Source organism: Sitophilus oryzae, unplaced genomic scaffold (genome assembly GCF_002938485.1).
Source record: "Sitophilus oryzae breed Bouriz unplaced genomic scaffold, Soryzae_2.0 scaffold_125_pilon_pilon, whole genome shotgun sequence".
In the NCBI taxonomy this organism is placed as follows: Eukaryota; Metazoa; Arthropoda; class Insecta; order Coleoptera; family Curculionidae; genus Sitophilus; species Sitophilus oryzae.
In genome coordinates this window covers 823,684-839,206 of record NW_022145904.1, presented here as the reverse complement: position 1 = coordinate 839,206, position 15,523 = coordinate 823,684, and the positions used below count along the sequence as shown (strand labels likewise).

At 32.2% G+C, this 15,523-nt stretch overlaps 2 protein-coding genes across 4 annotated transcripts in view; one reads left to right on the top strand and one right to left on the bottom strand.

Moving 5' to 3' along the window:
• Positions 1-2,339: 2,339 nt before the first annotated feature.
• LOC115874253 (telomerase Cajal body protein 1 homolog) lies at positions 2,340-10,919 on the top strand. 2 transcript variants are annotated; one of them, XR_004048808.1, is made up of 6 exons: positions 2,341-2,989; positions 3,120-3,397; positions 3,455-3,627; positions 3,746-3,910; positions 10,377-10,517; positions 10,576-10,919. XR_004048808.1 is itself a non-coding variant. In XM_030889350.1 (5 exons), exons 1-5 carry the CDS (start codon positions 2,625-2,627, stop codon positions 10,795-10,797), a joined length of 1,203 nt encoding a protein of 400 aa, XP_030745210.1. In that variant the 5' UTR covers positions 2,340-2,624; the 3' UTR covers positions 10,798-10,919. The 2 variants fall into 2 exon arrangements, 1 of the variants encoding a protein (XP_030745210.1); XM_030889350.1 differs by lacking the exon at positions 10,377-10,517 and having other exon boundaries at positions 2,340-2,989.
• A 3,500-nt stretch (positions 10,920-14,419) lies between these two features.
• The window catches only part of LOC115874252 (alkaline phosphatase-like), a 34,403-nt gene continuing 33,299 nt past the window's right edge, over positions 14,420-15,523 (bottom strand). For both annotated transcript variants that reach the window (XM_030889349.1, XM_030889348.1), the window contains exon 9: positions 14,420-14,822. In XM_030889349.1, the coding sequence (XP_030745209.1) occupies positions 14,620-14,822 (203 nt within the window). In that variant the 3' untranslated portion in view covers positions 14,420-14,619. The remainder of the gene's footprint in view (positions 14,823-15,523) is intronic.

The following is a 15,523-nucleotide window of genomic DNA, read 5'->3' as shown; positions in this document are numbered from 1 at the left end:
GAGAACCACAGAAAGGGTATTCCATTTATTAGTAGGTAAAATCAATGCCTTCTATTAAAAGATCAGCCTACGGGCGAGATTTATGACGTCACGCTAGTTAGATATAACGGATTAATAAATATGTTGTAGAATACATGGAAAACATAATTATTCCTCAGATTTTTGGTTTGTATTTTAAAAATGATATAGTTTAAATGAAATATACATAATATACAGTTAATAACTACAACATATATACCTATTTATAGTAATATAAATTTATAATACTTTGGCAAATAAACTATGAACCATACATATGCAGCAAATGTTTTACAATGTACAAATAATGTATAGGTACATAAGATAATGGGTAAAATGTAAATATATTTTAAATTTTGGGGTTTGAAAATCGATCTAATTTAACAAAAAACATTGAATATCTACTAATAGTGATGTATTATTATTTGCATTCACAAAATTTATATGTATATTTTGCAAGTATCAATGTTCGAAAAATTATATTTACAAATAATACAATATTATCTAAAAAGGCGTCAGCGATGGCTATGAAATGAAGATCGCTGGCATTTTATATGTTAAATTATTCTAAAATTTTTGATTTTCTTGGGATTTTTAGGTTCGGGAAAAACGCTGATTAAGTTTTCATTTGGGTTTTCATTATTTTTATTTGGTTTAAAAAAAACGTTTCGGCTAACTATAGCCTTCACAGTGTTGTGTCATATGAGAAAAATAGTGTCGAATATAATCCAAAAAATTACATATACAATATAATTCACACCTCATAATGTTTACTGCAATTAATAAACTAATATAAACTTATCAAAAGATGACCACATATTTTTTAAAATTATTATTCTTAACACTAAAATTATCTACATTGACTATGGGTACGCAGTAAACATTATGTGCGTGGTGTGCATATTTTATATGCAATTTTTGGATTATATTCGACACTATTTTTTTTCATATGACACAACACTGATGGAGGCTATAATGTTAGCCGAACCGTTTTTTAAACCAAATAAAAATAATGAAAAACCAAATGAAAAATCAATCAGCGTTTTTCCCGAACCTAAATTCCAAGAAAATCAAAAAATTTAGAATATTTAGAATCAAGGTTCAAGAATATCAAATTTTCCAAGATTGTAAAATTCTAGTTAATTATTTTATGTGTACAGTTATTTAGGGAATGTCATCGATGTTCATTTCCAAAGCCAACTAGACGCCGATTTTTTTTCGATGATACGGTATAATTCTTACGTAAAATGTAAATAACATTAGACCAATTAAAACAAAGAAATATGAATTTCTTAGTATTTTTAGTAACACCTTTATTCTTAAAACTTAATTTTGTATTATGCAAATATACCAATTTTATTGTTATTTTATTCATATTGTATTCAGCCATCACTTAAATATTTGATATTAATTTGGTATTATAAATAATCAATACTATTCATTAAAATTACTGAACAAATATATGTTATGCTTAACATACATTATATATTATCAAACAAAAACACATTCTTCTTTTAAACTGTATCAGTCTTGTCTTTACAAAAATCTTTTTTAAAATTTGAACTCAAAATAATAATCTTTTCATGATCTCTAATACACATATTCTTTATTTTTCCCTAGATCATAATACCTACTTACGTGTTTGAATCTATCGAAGCTGAACCAGCAACACTTGGAGTGGAGATTCCACAATATGAATAAAATAAACATAATTGTCCAGTTTTCATTAATACCATCATGGGAGAATATTATTTTTAAATTTATTAAAGATATTTTCAATAAAATTCTCTTGATTTATAACTCGTACCCACTTTTCTTGCTCTTCCGGACACTTTAGGCTGCCTAGTATAATAACTATCCTTAGTAACCATCCTTTCCACCAGGAACACAACAAAGATGAGGCATAGCACCAATAACACACTCCACTTAAGCTTTATTGATGAATTGTTAGAGTCTTAAAAACACACACAAAATCACGATAAGTAAAAATGTATGGGCACTTTTAGGTTAAATCACTTGCACAACGTGTAATTTTTAAAATTTCTATTTTTTGTGCGAAACCGAGAGTGACCATATATCTGGTAGTAGTTTATGTCACTTCAACACCAAAATAATTAGTTTTTTGCACTACAATAATAAATAATACCAAAAATCAAAGAGTTAAAACCAAAAATCAACCGACAAAATATGAAACGGAATCTAACCCAATATCTAAGTATGTACAGCTGATGAAGTAAACAAAAGTCCGCCCGTAGGCTGATCTTTTAATAGAAGGCATTGGTAAAATGTATCAAATATGTCAAGTCAAAAGCGTCAAAAGTGTCAAAAACCCTTTAACTTTAAATTAGAAAAATATTTAAATCTGTGTCGGCGTGGTGTTGCTTTACTATTTGCTGCTATTTGTAATTTTTTTCGTTTTTAGCAAAAATACAACAGTTATTAGTGAGTCTTGTGTTTAGAGATATATTCTATTTACTTTTGTGACTCCCAAGGACGTTAGTGACTGAAAATTTAACTACCTATTTGAATATATAGTATGTAATAAGAATTATCTGGAAGGATACGCTTTTTCGCATTTATTCTGTAACATTTGTATCTATTTAATTATGGAGACTTATAATGAAGAACCTCAAATGGAGGCATATATTGAAGCACCTCAAATGAATTATGCTACATACAATTTTGAGAACACTGCCTTGGAACTTGCACGGGCTCAATGGCCTAACTATGCCGATCAGCATTACTTAAAGGGTTGTAAGTGGTCTCCAGATGGGACATGCTTATTGACTGTTGTAAGAGGTGGTGGAATGAATGTTTTCGAATTACCCAGTGATCTTTATTCTTGTGATTCTGTAATGCAAAGTAGACAAATAGGAGCGTTAACACCTGCAGTTTCTGTACCTGAAACTGGACTTATATACGACTATAGCTGGTATCCTGGGATGAATAGTGGCAATGCAGCTACCTGTTGGTAAGTTTTAAAATATTTAAATGAAATGTGGATATGCATATATTCAAGAATGCGTTGGAAGTCAAAACGAAGTCATGGGGGTTAGTTACTGCAGATTAATATATTTTATCTAAAATTTGATTCTTTTCAGTTGGCTTTCAAGTGGACATGAAGGACCTATTCATCTTTGGGATGCTTTTACCGGAGATCTAAGGTGTTCTTACAGAGGATATAATGCTGTAGATGAATTGGAATCAGCAATGAGTGTTACCTTTTCAGCTGACGGTCAAAATATATTTTGTGGTTATAAAAAGAATGTAAAGATTTTTGCCACAGGTCGCCCTGGAAGAGAATATGTGGAATACCCTACTACACATCAAGCTTCATGTATTGTTGCCAGCCAAGCACAGCCCGGTGTAGTAGCTATAGGTAGAACAACTCGAATGAACTTCATCTCACATTTTATTTTGATACATTTATTTACAGGTACTGTTAAAAATACAATAGAACTTGTTTCACAAAGCGACGGTACTTTCCGTCATCTGTGTAAGCTTCAAGGACAAAAGGGCGGAATAACAACAATGGTATTTTCATTGGACGGTTCCAGATTATACAGTGGTTCAAGAAAAGACAAAGAATTAATCTGTTGGGATCTTCGTGTAAGACATAGTGCATTAATAATCTGCGAATAAAACCTCTACTGTCAATAACGTTAAAGGAAAATATATATTTAATATTATCTAATAAGCGATGGGAATAATGGGTTTTCTTTCTTAGGTACCCGGCAGACCTATGTTTGTACTTCCTCGAGAATGTAGTTCGAATCAGAGGATTAGTATTGATCTTTCCATGGACAATAAGTGGTTAGTTTCTGGAGGAACAGATGGCAAGGTACAGGTTTGGAATGTTAGTGAGCAAAGTTATCCTTCAGTTCATATGCAGGTATGTTTAGGTTATGTTAATGTTATCTATTATAAATGTAAAAAGACATTTTATAAAAAAAGTATCTTTTATGGTCATTATTGGGAAAACTGGAAATCGTCCGATTTTCAGCAAAATTGGTATACACTCTATTTTGAGGTCGTAGATTACGAATCTGAACTTTTTTCTTGGCGGTCCCTTACCGTTTTTCAGAAAAACAGAAAATTATTTCAACATTGAATTTTTCTTTATTTCGGCCCTATAAAGTAATAATTTCACTATATTTTCATTATATTGTAGTTTATCTAAAAGCTACAGTTGATTGGGAACAGAAAAATGTCCAAAATTTTACTGAAAATTTTGGAAAAAGTAGCAGGGTTTCTTTCTCTATGAATTTATAGGATTGATTACGCAATGTATATTATATGTTTTTTTTGTAAATGTATAGGTTAAGATAGGAAGCAATGCTTCAACTTCGCCTTTTGTAATACTTATGGATTACAATAAGGACTATTTATTATTATTATTATTATTAAAAACACTTTTCTTAACAAAATAACAAAGAAAATTTAGACCTGATGGAAGTTTGTCATTTGATATATCCTTCTTTCTCTTTCCTATGTAATGAGAGAGACAAATATATTCTAGAGCTAATCTAGAAATTTGAAAATTTACAACGTTGCCATATCTTCTATTTTTTCGGGTGATTAGGGATTTTAAATAAATTCCCTATTATGAGATCGACAATAATTAAATATACCTACCTACATATATCCACAAAGTTACGCGGAAGAGTTTTGATTGCATTGGTTTCAACTTCTATACGGAGGGGGTTAATCTTTTTTTTTGTTACATTATACCGTATGATCGAATAACAACTGCGTCAACGATGGCTATGAAATGAAGATCGCTGTCATTTTATATAAAATTATATGGGAAATGTCATCGACCGTCACACGGTGGGGTATTAGCATGAAAAAGGTGATCGAAATTCGAAAAAGCAAATGTGTTTAAGATTTCCCAAAAAAAAGATAAATGATAAGTTAAATCATCTCTGCCATGAATGGCGTTGCTATGGGTGTGTTTAGTTGCATTCATTTGTTTCAACGAAACGTCAAAGTTGTTACTTCTCACAGATAAGAGGTAAATGGCTAAATTTTATGTTTAAAATTATAAATTGTTGTTGTTCTTGTGCTCTTTTTACGTTGATATTATTGTTTTGATTGAAAATGGCTCAGCAAGCTGCAGGTATGTATTCTACAAAAACGTATTATTTATTTTGATATTCTCTATACTAACAATTTTTTTTGCAACTAAAAGTTGGGCGTTCAGAAAATTTGATTAAATTTGTGACATTTTTATTATACTTAGAGATTTAGTTGCGCATTTCGAAGAATTCAGCATATTGTCTATATACGTTTTACTTAGTAAATATTGGGCTTTCATACAGTAAAATAAAATACTGCGACTTTTTGCGATTTTGCTGATAAAATGAGAAAAATATTCTTGGTTTCCTCTAATTTGCCAATCAGTGATATACTAATGCGAGGTGTAAACCGCGATGGCATTGTTGTGTACAAAGCGATCGCATTAGTGCCATTAGCAGTATAGCACAATTTGGCATTAGTAGCGACTTTAGTGGTATGGGCATTGCTCGCGGATCAGTCGTAGCATTAGTAGTAGTAGTTGCGATATTACTACTGGCACTGACCGTGGAAACACTGGAACAGTGATTTTTCTTTCTTTTTTTAGAATCGACGAATTATCCTTTATTTTGTTCATATTATTTCCTCTTTAATTGAAAATAGAAATAATTTATATAAGGTCTACATAAAAAAATTTCGATCAACTATCAGTGTCAAATACCCCACTGTGCGTCATTTCCAAGCCAAATGGACGCTGGTTTTTTTCGATCATACGGTATTTATACTATGTGCAACCACGACGTTGCACGAAAGAGTTTTGATTGCATTGGTTACAGCTTTCATGCGGAGGGTGTTAATCTTTAGTTGTTATATTATACCAAAAAACGATTAACCCCCTCCGCAAAGAAGTTATATAAAGACTATTTATAACCACGAAGTTGCACGAAAGCGTTTTGATTGCATTGGTTTTAACTTATTCTTAATCTAAGGTTTTAACTTCTTTGCGGAGGGGGTTAATCTTTTTTTGATATAATATAACAACAAGAGATTAACACCCTCCGCATGGAAGTTGTAACCAATGCAATCAAAACTCTTTCGTGCAACTTCGTGGTTATAAATAGTCAGATCTCGTTGGTAAAATAGCAATTATGGGAAGGAGCCGTTCGTCTGGCGACCGCCTTTCGTAATCCCAGAATGAGTGTAAAAAACACGCTAAATTTAGATTTAGCATTGGCCTTGCTTTAAATACCAGAAACACATAACACAATATTTTCAGATTGTTTACAAATTTATTTTAGCAAATTTTCCTCTATTATGCATAGAATTGGTTAAAAAGCAACAGAAAATAGCAATAACATCATTGTTTATTGAATACCTAACAAAATATGTGCTAGAAAACCTTAAAAATATGAGAAATTAAGAAAAATTCGATGTTGAAATAATTTTCCGTTTTTCTGAAAAACGGTAAGAGACCACCAAGAAAAAAGTTCAGATTCGTAATCTACGACCTCAAAATAGGGTGTATACCAATTTTGGCGAAAATCTGACGATTTCCAGTTTTCCCAATAATTACCTCTTTTATTATGTAGTTTCTAAACTTTCTTATATAGTTTAAAAACATTATTCCTAAATTACTGATCTTCTATTTCATAATATACTGTATGATTGAAAAAAAAACGGCGTCCAGTTGGCTCGGAAAAAACAATCGATGACAGTCCTCATATAATATTTTATATTTTACAATAAAAGTTGGAAATCAGTGATTGTTAACAATTACTAGTAAAAGCTCACATTCACTGATTTACTAAGACTACGCCAGTAACAGTTCAACAGCTATTTTTGAAACCAACTTTTACTACTTAACAGTGGGTTTGAAAGATTCAGTTAGCGCGGTTGCCACGTGTTGTAAAATATAAGGGTAAATAAGGATAAGTTGAATAATAGGCAATATAAAGATAACATTAAATTGGGCTAAACGTTGGCAACGTTGACAGACATCTGGCGTACGACAGACGCTTTGTTTTTTGTGGTTATGTATAATTGTTTTCTTATCATTGTAAAAAGTGCTGTGCGGTATTTGCCCTACGGAAGAAATTTTCTGTGAAAAATTAAGGTAAACTAGGCACTCGCAAGAATGTAATAGTGCTTGTTTCTCATTTTTGCAATGTAATGAAGTCATAGCAAAAGTTTAGCGTGCAAGAAAAAAAGATATTAAGGAACCTAGTGCCTATGAACTTATTAAACATTTTGATATGCTTGAAGTAGCGGGTTTGAAAAAACGAATAACTCCCTTTGAAGAAAATTCGGGCATACTTTATGTTGTCCATGATGAAGAACTTTATTAAAAAACCTTGTACCAATAAGTAATCTTATGTTTATGAATGCTTTTTTTAATTGTTTTGTACGCTTTAAAATGTTTACTGTGTTTTCCCTTTTAATATTTTGAAGGTTATGTCGTTATTTTCTATAATTTTTAATATATATAGAGATATGTGGATCAGCTTGAATATTGAGGTGGTCCAATATTTTTAAAAGTTTTATATGTTCTAACTTCGACCGACATTCTTCCTTACCACACTTGCCCTGTACAGGGTGGGTCAAATTCGACGCTTTTAAATGGAAACACCCTTTTCTATAGGAGATAGACGAAAACTAATATCGGTGTCTGGAGCTCAATTTTCATCAAAAACATGATGGTGTAAACCGCACATCAATATCTGTTACCGTTTCGGAATTATGGGGTGTTTTTCAAAAATGTGCATTTTTAACAAATCGCTGTAACTTTTTTGCTATGGAAAATTTTGTATTTCTATGAAAACATTTCCAAAGCACCTTTTTACGTAAAATTTAATGGTTTAAGTATAATTTTTTTTAAATTAATAATTTATGAGTTATCAACAGAAAAATTGATTTTTTATTTGGGACACCCTCTATATTTTTAATTAACTGAAAAGAATTTAAAATTACCTTTCCAAAAATATAGCACACTTGATATTTTGTTATAATCCCCTTCGAAATACAGAATTTTTAAAAGTTCGCCACTTTTAACTAGTAGGCTTTGGACCCCTTATTGATGATATGCCCTTAATGGAACTGGAAAATATATTTTTCCAGCAAGACAACGCACCGCCTAAGAAGGCTGAAGTTATCAGCAATTTTATGTAGCCAATTTCAAGAATAATTGAAACCAAGATCCCAGCCGTTGGCCGTCGAGGCCGCCTGACTTGATCTAATCCTATGGATATATTTGCGGAAGAATAAAGGTTCCTTATTCTTCCGTATAATCTACACAAGAATTAGAAATACTTAGCAGTTATGAGTTTCATCCCCACTGAGTTAAAGAATTCCGCGAGAAATGTTTTAAAACTGCCCCGTCTGTCCATAACAGAAGACGGTCGATATGTCGAACAGCAAAATCTCATGTCTTGGTTTGGTATTTTTTTTTACCTATTAGATATATTTTAAATGTGTTGGTGTTGGTTAAATATATTTTAAATTGTTATAAAACTCTGTATCTCTCATAGCAAATATTATTTTCCTTTTAATTGATGCTCACAGCTAGAATTTTTTTGCATTACAGCCAGTGCCGGTCAAAGCCTACTTATTTAAAGCGGGCGAATTTTTATATACTCTATATATCGAGGACGAATCGAGCAAAATATAAAGTGTGTTATATTTTTGGAAAGGCAATTTTAAATTCTTTTCAATAAATTAAAAATATACAGGGTGTCCCATATAAAAAATGAAATTTTCTGTTGATAATTCTTAAATTATTAATTTTAAAAAAAATATACTTAAACCATTAAATTCTGCATAAAAAAGTGCTTTGAAAATGTTTTCATAAAAATACAAAATTTTCCATAGCAAAAAAGTTACAGCGATTTGTTAATAATGCATGTTTTTGAAAAACACCCCGTAACTCCGAAACGGTAACAGATATCGATATGCGGTTTTCACCAGCATGTTTTTGACAAAAATTGAGCTCCAGACACCGATATTAGTTTTTGTCTATCTTCTATAGAAAAGGGTGTTTCCATTTAAAAGCGTCGAATTTGACCCACCCTGTGTACAGGGTGGGTCTATTGTAATAGAGTAACTTTTACTGGCAACCTCTAGAAAATGTTACTTTCACTAGTGAATGTTAGAAATTACTAGGAAAAGTCGACAAATCTCTTTAAAATACCACATTCACTTGTTCAATCCGTAATTGCTAGCATTTCCTAGTGAATGTTAACAATCACTGAATTTCCGACTTTCACTGTAACATATATAAAGTTACAGCGATCTCCATTTCATAGCCATCGAACGATTTTCAATCATATTGTTTGATATATCGATCAGTTTAATAAATTCTAATGAGTCAGAGGATTTATTACAATTTAAAATATTTTTAAGTTATATTTTGTATTTGTAACCTCATAACAATTTATATTTTGTAATATCATCGTCTGTTTTTCGTTTTCTAAATGTAATTCTTTCAACACATGAATTTTATCACTTGTTTTTGTTATTTTTTTAATTATTTTAGAAGAATGGTAACTATTTTGTGTAGTATTTCTAGAAACATTTAATATTCAAATTAATCAAGGTCAAAGTATAAAAGGTATACTTACTATACTTCTTCGCAAAACAGACGATGTATTTTTTAGATGCCATTATCCATTGGACGCAGCATTTGGATTGCTTTGATCGGAACACATTTATTGGCATATGACGTGTGACCTTGAAAGCTTAATATTTTTATAATATAACTTATTAAAACTAATATGTTGTAATATAAAAATCAGTCAGTTTAAGTTATTAAGCACACACAACGTCATTTTATAAAATTAACGTATATGTATAGGTTATAAATGTATAGTTTTTCCAGGGAAAGATTATCTGTATTTCGAGTAAAACCCCATTTGTGTTTTAAAAATGTACCATCCTTTTTTTTATTTGGAAATGTCGATCGATGATAAGTTTGGCGAGGTCAGTCTCTAGACGTTGTTTACTTAAAATTGAAGAATAACACATTAAATTTTAGAGATGTATGATTTGGTTAAAAATCCGAGTACTCCCAAAGGTATTTGGGAAAAACCGAATTTGTCCATTTTTTCGTGTCCTTATTTACTGGACTATTTAAAGTAACACGGCATTATATTATTTTTGATTAAACTCTTTAGGGGGTTGTATCTGTTTTTTTTAAATGGTTCTATTTACTACCCATTGATACTCTTTTGCTGGAAAAATTGTAGGTCTCTTAACGTTAATTTTATTTAAAACCTCTTGATTAATTATCAAGCAGGTTTATACCCGATAGTTTACATGTATATTTTCAATATTCCGAGCAATATTTACAGGCCTTTATACAGTTGGTCATCACAGGTATCGTGACCCTGGACTTAATTCGAGGACTATTAATTTTCTTATTTCGACATAAAATCACTTAAAAGTCATCTAATTTACCTAAATAGGATTCGATGACTATTATTCGACTATCGGTAAATGCCCGACTTTGAATATCATTCGGAATCACTCAAATCCTTCAATATCTTTCAGATGAGTTTGCATAACGATAGCTGTAACGGCGTCAGCTTGCACCCGTACAGGCCTGTATTGGCCACGGCCAGCGGTCAGCACCACGCCATAGATCCGTTGCATCACAGCCGGACCATGCCGGTGTACGAGAACGCCCTCTGTATGTGGTGGGTGGGGGTACAGCAAGAAGATCCGGATTTGTTCACGACGATAATCAAGGCCGCCACGCATTCTTCGGCTTAGAGGCGCGAAGCCCACCAGTTCCTTAGCTGCCCGTATTTTCAATTTTTATAACTTAATGTTTTAGTTTTAACATTTCCTAATTGTAGGAATGGATATCATCAATAAATATTTTCGATTTTTTACATTGTTGTTTTTTTTAAGAAAATTCTGCAGATATCTTTAATTTGAAAAGTATTGTTACGGATTGCGTGGGTCCACTAATTTAAACTCACGATAAAATACTTATCGGATTTATTTTCTTGCTATATACTCACAATTAATACTGATTACAACACACAATAACTATTTAAAAAAATCCTTTGCCAAATTGTCACGATTCACAATTATTTAAACCAACCGTATTTTCAAACTTAATTGGTTCAACTGCCGAACGCGGGCTTTTTATATATCCTAGGGGTTGTTTCTGGGAACGTTCGAAATTTATCTGTAATTTTTGATACCCTTCTGCCATCTACCAGTAAATTCTGCCGCTTGATTCGAAATTACAGAGCTCGGTTTTCTACTTGGCTCGTTCCCCGACAGATGTCGCCACATACGCCTTGACAGTATTTTAATATTATATCATTGTCAATGGCCTATATCATTGTCAATGGCCATATCATTGTCAATGACCTACCGACTTGGCGAGTGTCTCAATCGACGATAGATTGATATCCTATGTCATCAGGTCTCGAACCGGCGGGAATGGGCAGTAGATTAGTAGACGCTGGCAATAGATTTAAGACTCTTGCCATGGAATACCAGCGCTACAGTTTCCAGACGATCACTGGTCCTTCCACTTGCATCCGTTGTCCGACGATACGATATTAATTTTATTGGTTGAATTTAAAGACTTCGATTGGTTAGAAAATTACACAATTTTTAAAATTTATTGCATTTTCATGCCTCCGTTCATCGGATATACGATTTGCTTGTGATTGTCATTTTATATTTTTATTTCCATAATGAGATTTCGCTGTTTTACTTACAGTCTAAGAGCTAGCAACGTTTTCGAGAGAGAATTTTAAGAAAGCTGGTTCTTTAATATATCTTTTGCTATGCTCTCCTGAACAAAGTGCGGACCGTCTGGCTGTAGGTAGAGGTTGCGTTCATTACTGCACATCCCCATAACTGTATTCAACATCTGTTCACTACTGCGCATCACAAATTCGCCTTGTATTTCAGAAACTAGGGAGTAAAAAATGTCTAACCTATGTGGCGGATTCATCTCTCCAAAAAATCCTTTATGGGTATTTCGCCACTGCACTGCAAGAAAATTTACAAAATAAAATAGTTATTTTTTGTAAACACTTCTGGCGTTAAACCTAAACGGACACTGCTTGTCAGAAGTTATGTTGCAGTTATACAAATTTGCCTAACAAAGAAAAAAATGCTTAACGTTTCGGAAAGTTTATCTCTTTCCGTCGTCAGAAGCAATAAAAATACAAAGAATAAAGAAAAAAACTATTTAAAATATTTAAATTCAACTATTCGAGAACACTTTACTTTTTTAAAACAGATACGTCTACAAGAAAACCGTTGACGTTCTGTTAAAAATAAATTTATTTTTCTTGCAGTGCAGTGGCGAAATACCCATATTTAGTTTCATAAAAAAGTAGCAAAGTAATGTGACAATCGCATCATTGTATATGTTACGGTTAAAGTCCGATGTCCGGTTAATGTCGACACAGGTCGACTTTAACAGGTTAATGTTTGGGTTTGGTTTTGTTTTTGGTTGTTTTGTTTTGTGTTATTTTCGAGATTAACCGGGTAATGTCGATATTAACCGAATATCTGACCTTCATGGTAACGTATATGTATAATAAACGAGAAATCCCATAAAACACACAAAAATATGATGTGTAGTATTGAACCGCAGAATGAAAATCAAGCTTAAGGTCGATATCTTTAAATATTTAATCAATATCTTCTTAAATATCAAAGCTTTCACTCTATTGGCTGAAGTTGTCACTTATGGGCTACAACTGGACAACATATCTGAGATATTCCAAGCTACTAAATATCTTATAATTACGTATAACAGATTTATTACTTTACAAATACGGTTATTTATGTAACGGGTTAATTAAAAATTTATTAGATTTATCTTTAGAAAGAAATTTGATTGTTGTTAGGTTATTTCCGGGTGTAGGTACTTTTTTTTTCAAATATTTTCTATTTTCTGTCACTCCCGGTTAAATCGGAAGTGCCAGGATGTGGAAAAAAGTTTAGTACCGTGAAGTGGGGTGACTTTGCCCAATTCTGAATTTTAAATCGTGTTTATTTCAAAAATTGTTGTATTTTCTCAAATGCGCATGGTCTATGCTATAAGTGGTAATAAGGACAACACAACAATAATACGCTATTGTGTTTATTAAACAAATATATATATATAAAAAAAGTAAAAAACTGGATGGGCAAAGTTAGTTGCTTATATGGGGTGTCTTTGCCCTCTTCCTTATTCTTATTGATAGACCAAAGCCACCCCATTTAAAAGCATAATTACGTAAAATATGCTTCATCACCCTCAATATTATAACGAACTTCTGCATAATACTTACCTCAATATAGCGTGGTTAACTATTGCAGCCACGTAGAAGTTTGAAACGCACAAAATAGGCTTTAAAAACAGATTTGGCTTCACAGCACTGTAAATGCTACATCGCTACTGACGGCAAGCGTTTAACGATGTTCCGAGACGTGGGGCGCCTCCACCCATAATTTACCGATAACACATAACGCGTTCTTTTCAAGTAGTGGCTACGGCTACGTCTAACATATTTTCGGACGGAATTTGGCAAAGTCACCCCAAGAGGCAAAGTCACCTCATTTCACGGTACCAAAAAAAAAAACGCTCAGAAAAGAAATACCACAAATTACCTTAACTTGAATCAATCAAATTTGTCTATCAGATCCTTAATAACTCCTTAATATATCCAGATCATTAAAAACTCTTAATAGAAAATCACCAGTTGCGATTTTGTGTGTGCAAGCGCCCTTAGTCTATGAAGAACACAAAACCGATTGTTTGGAGTGTCTGGTGAAAGTATGGTAATATATGATGGAGTTTTTGTAGCTTGTGAATATGTAACTAACAGTTAGCAAAATAACAAATCGTAATATTGATAATTCGATCTATACTATCAAGCATAAGCAATATCATGTCAGTGGCAGAGTATAACAACTTTTTCGTACATTCTCCTACTGTTGTTAGTTGGTACACTGTCCTAAAAGTTTAGACAGTGTGCTAAGACTTATTGGAAAGTGCTTATGGATTGCTGAGGTCTGATTTTGAGATATGGGGTTTACTATTCCGGACTATTCCAGATAAGCTGTATATATAGAAGAAAATAATAAGAAACATAGACATAGAAAGTAGTCTTTGACACCTTAAATCCATATTTCTCGCTTTCTAAGATACTCTTTTGTGCATTGGTCTTATTACTCACTTATGCATATGATGAATTCTTACACACTACATTTGGAACTTTGTAAGTACATTATTTGTCTTAAACTATCAAATCTTTAATTTAACTATCCTTCTTAGCTGTTGAAGCTGCTTTTGAATGCGTTATATTTCCAATAAGAACATTTTTGATCGTGTTTAATATCGCAAAGTTTTGGGTTGCAAAGAATGGTGAGATGTGTTTGTACAGCAGAAGTATATTTTGTTTTAATTCGTAGCAGGTTTATAAAAATTCATATTTATTAACTTAATAACAATTATTAAATAATTTAAGGAGACTTTAAAACAACTACACAATATTTATTACAGAGGTAGAAGTTTTACTTAAACATATTTTGGTTAAATTTAAGGAAACAAATACTATTGATTTGCGTGATTTACGTATATAACAAAAACGAAAAAACCTTGTTAAATAATAAGACAAAAAATATTAAAGCTAAATTTGAATACTGACTAAGAGAGACGCTTCCCGAATCAATTGTGTTGAATCCTTCGAATACTCCTATTTGCGCAGCATAACTGATAACGTAAGCTACATAACTTTGTTCGTGCACGCTGTTAAATAGGTGAGCCATTGGACCTAAAACATATCAATACATCGTAAGATTTTTACACTGTAATAAATAAAGTATTATTTAAACAAACGTATTAAACCTTTAGGTGATAAGTTAAAGTAAAAATGGATGTTGTCTCAATATTTCGTAGAAATAGAACTACCAAGTATTTTTTACATGAAGAGTTAAAATCTAGCCGATGTTAATAATCTAGTTGGCGAAAATGTGGAGTGTTACGTTAGTGTCTCAAATGATCTTAAACATAAGCCACGTAAATTTTAAATTAATAAACGTTAGAGTTTATTTTTGTTTGGTGCCCTCTAAAGGACAAGCACCTCTAAAGCACTTGTGTATAGGCTTGATGCATTTCAGTTGATTTCAAAAAATTTCGACCGCAGCGCTCTATGCGGCAGAAATCAGAAGTTTTTGCTCTGTACTTCACGCCGTCCCGGTTACAGTTCATGTTGATCGCATTAAAGTAATATTGAAATCGTGGCCTTATCATAATATTTAAGTATTTTAGCTTTTTGCTAGTGCAGTTCTTGAGACTATAAAAGACTCAGGTACGAAGTTTGTGTGATGTAATGCTGTTTCGGGTAGTAAAAAATAAGTGAAAAAGAATTCGAACTAGGCGTCCTGTTGTGTTGTGACAATTTCAAGTGTTAATAAAATTGCCGAAAAAATGTTAACGCGGAAAGAAGAGCGTAATTAGGGCGTTGTTGGGTGC

Bases quoted from the DNA above. Each gene is read 5' to 3' on its own strand.
- LOC115874253 (XM_030889350.1), top strand. From the start codon at position 2,625: ATGGAGACTTATAATGAAGAACCTCAAATGGAGGCATATATTGAAGCA. The intron at 2,990-3,119 runs GTAAGTTTTAAA...GATTCTTTTCAG, and splicing joins GGCAATGCAGCTACCTGTTG to TTGGCTTTCAAGTGGACATG. The intron at 3,628-3,745 runs GTAAGACATAGT...TTTCTTTCTTAG, and splicing joins TAATCTGTTGGGATCTTCGT to GTACCCGGCAGACCTATGTT.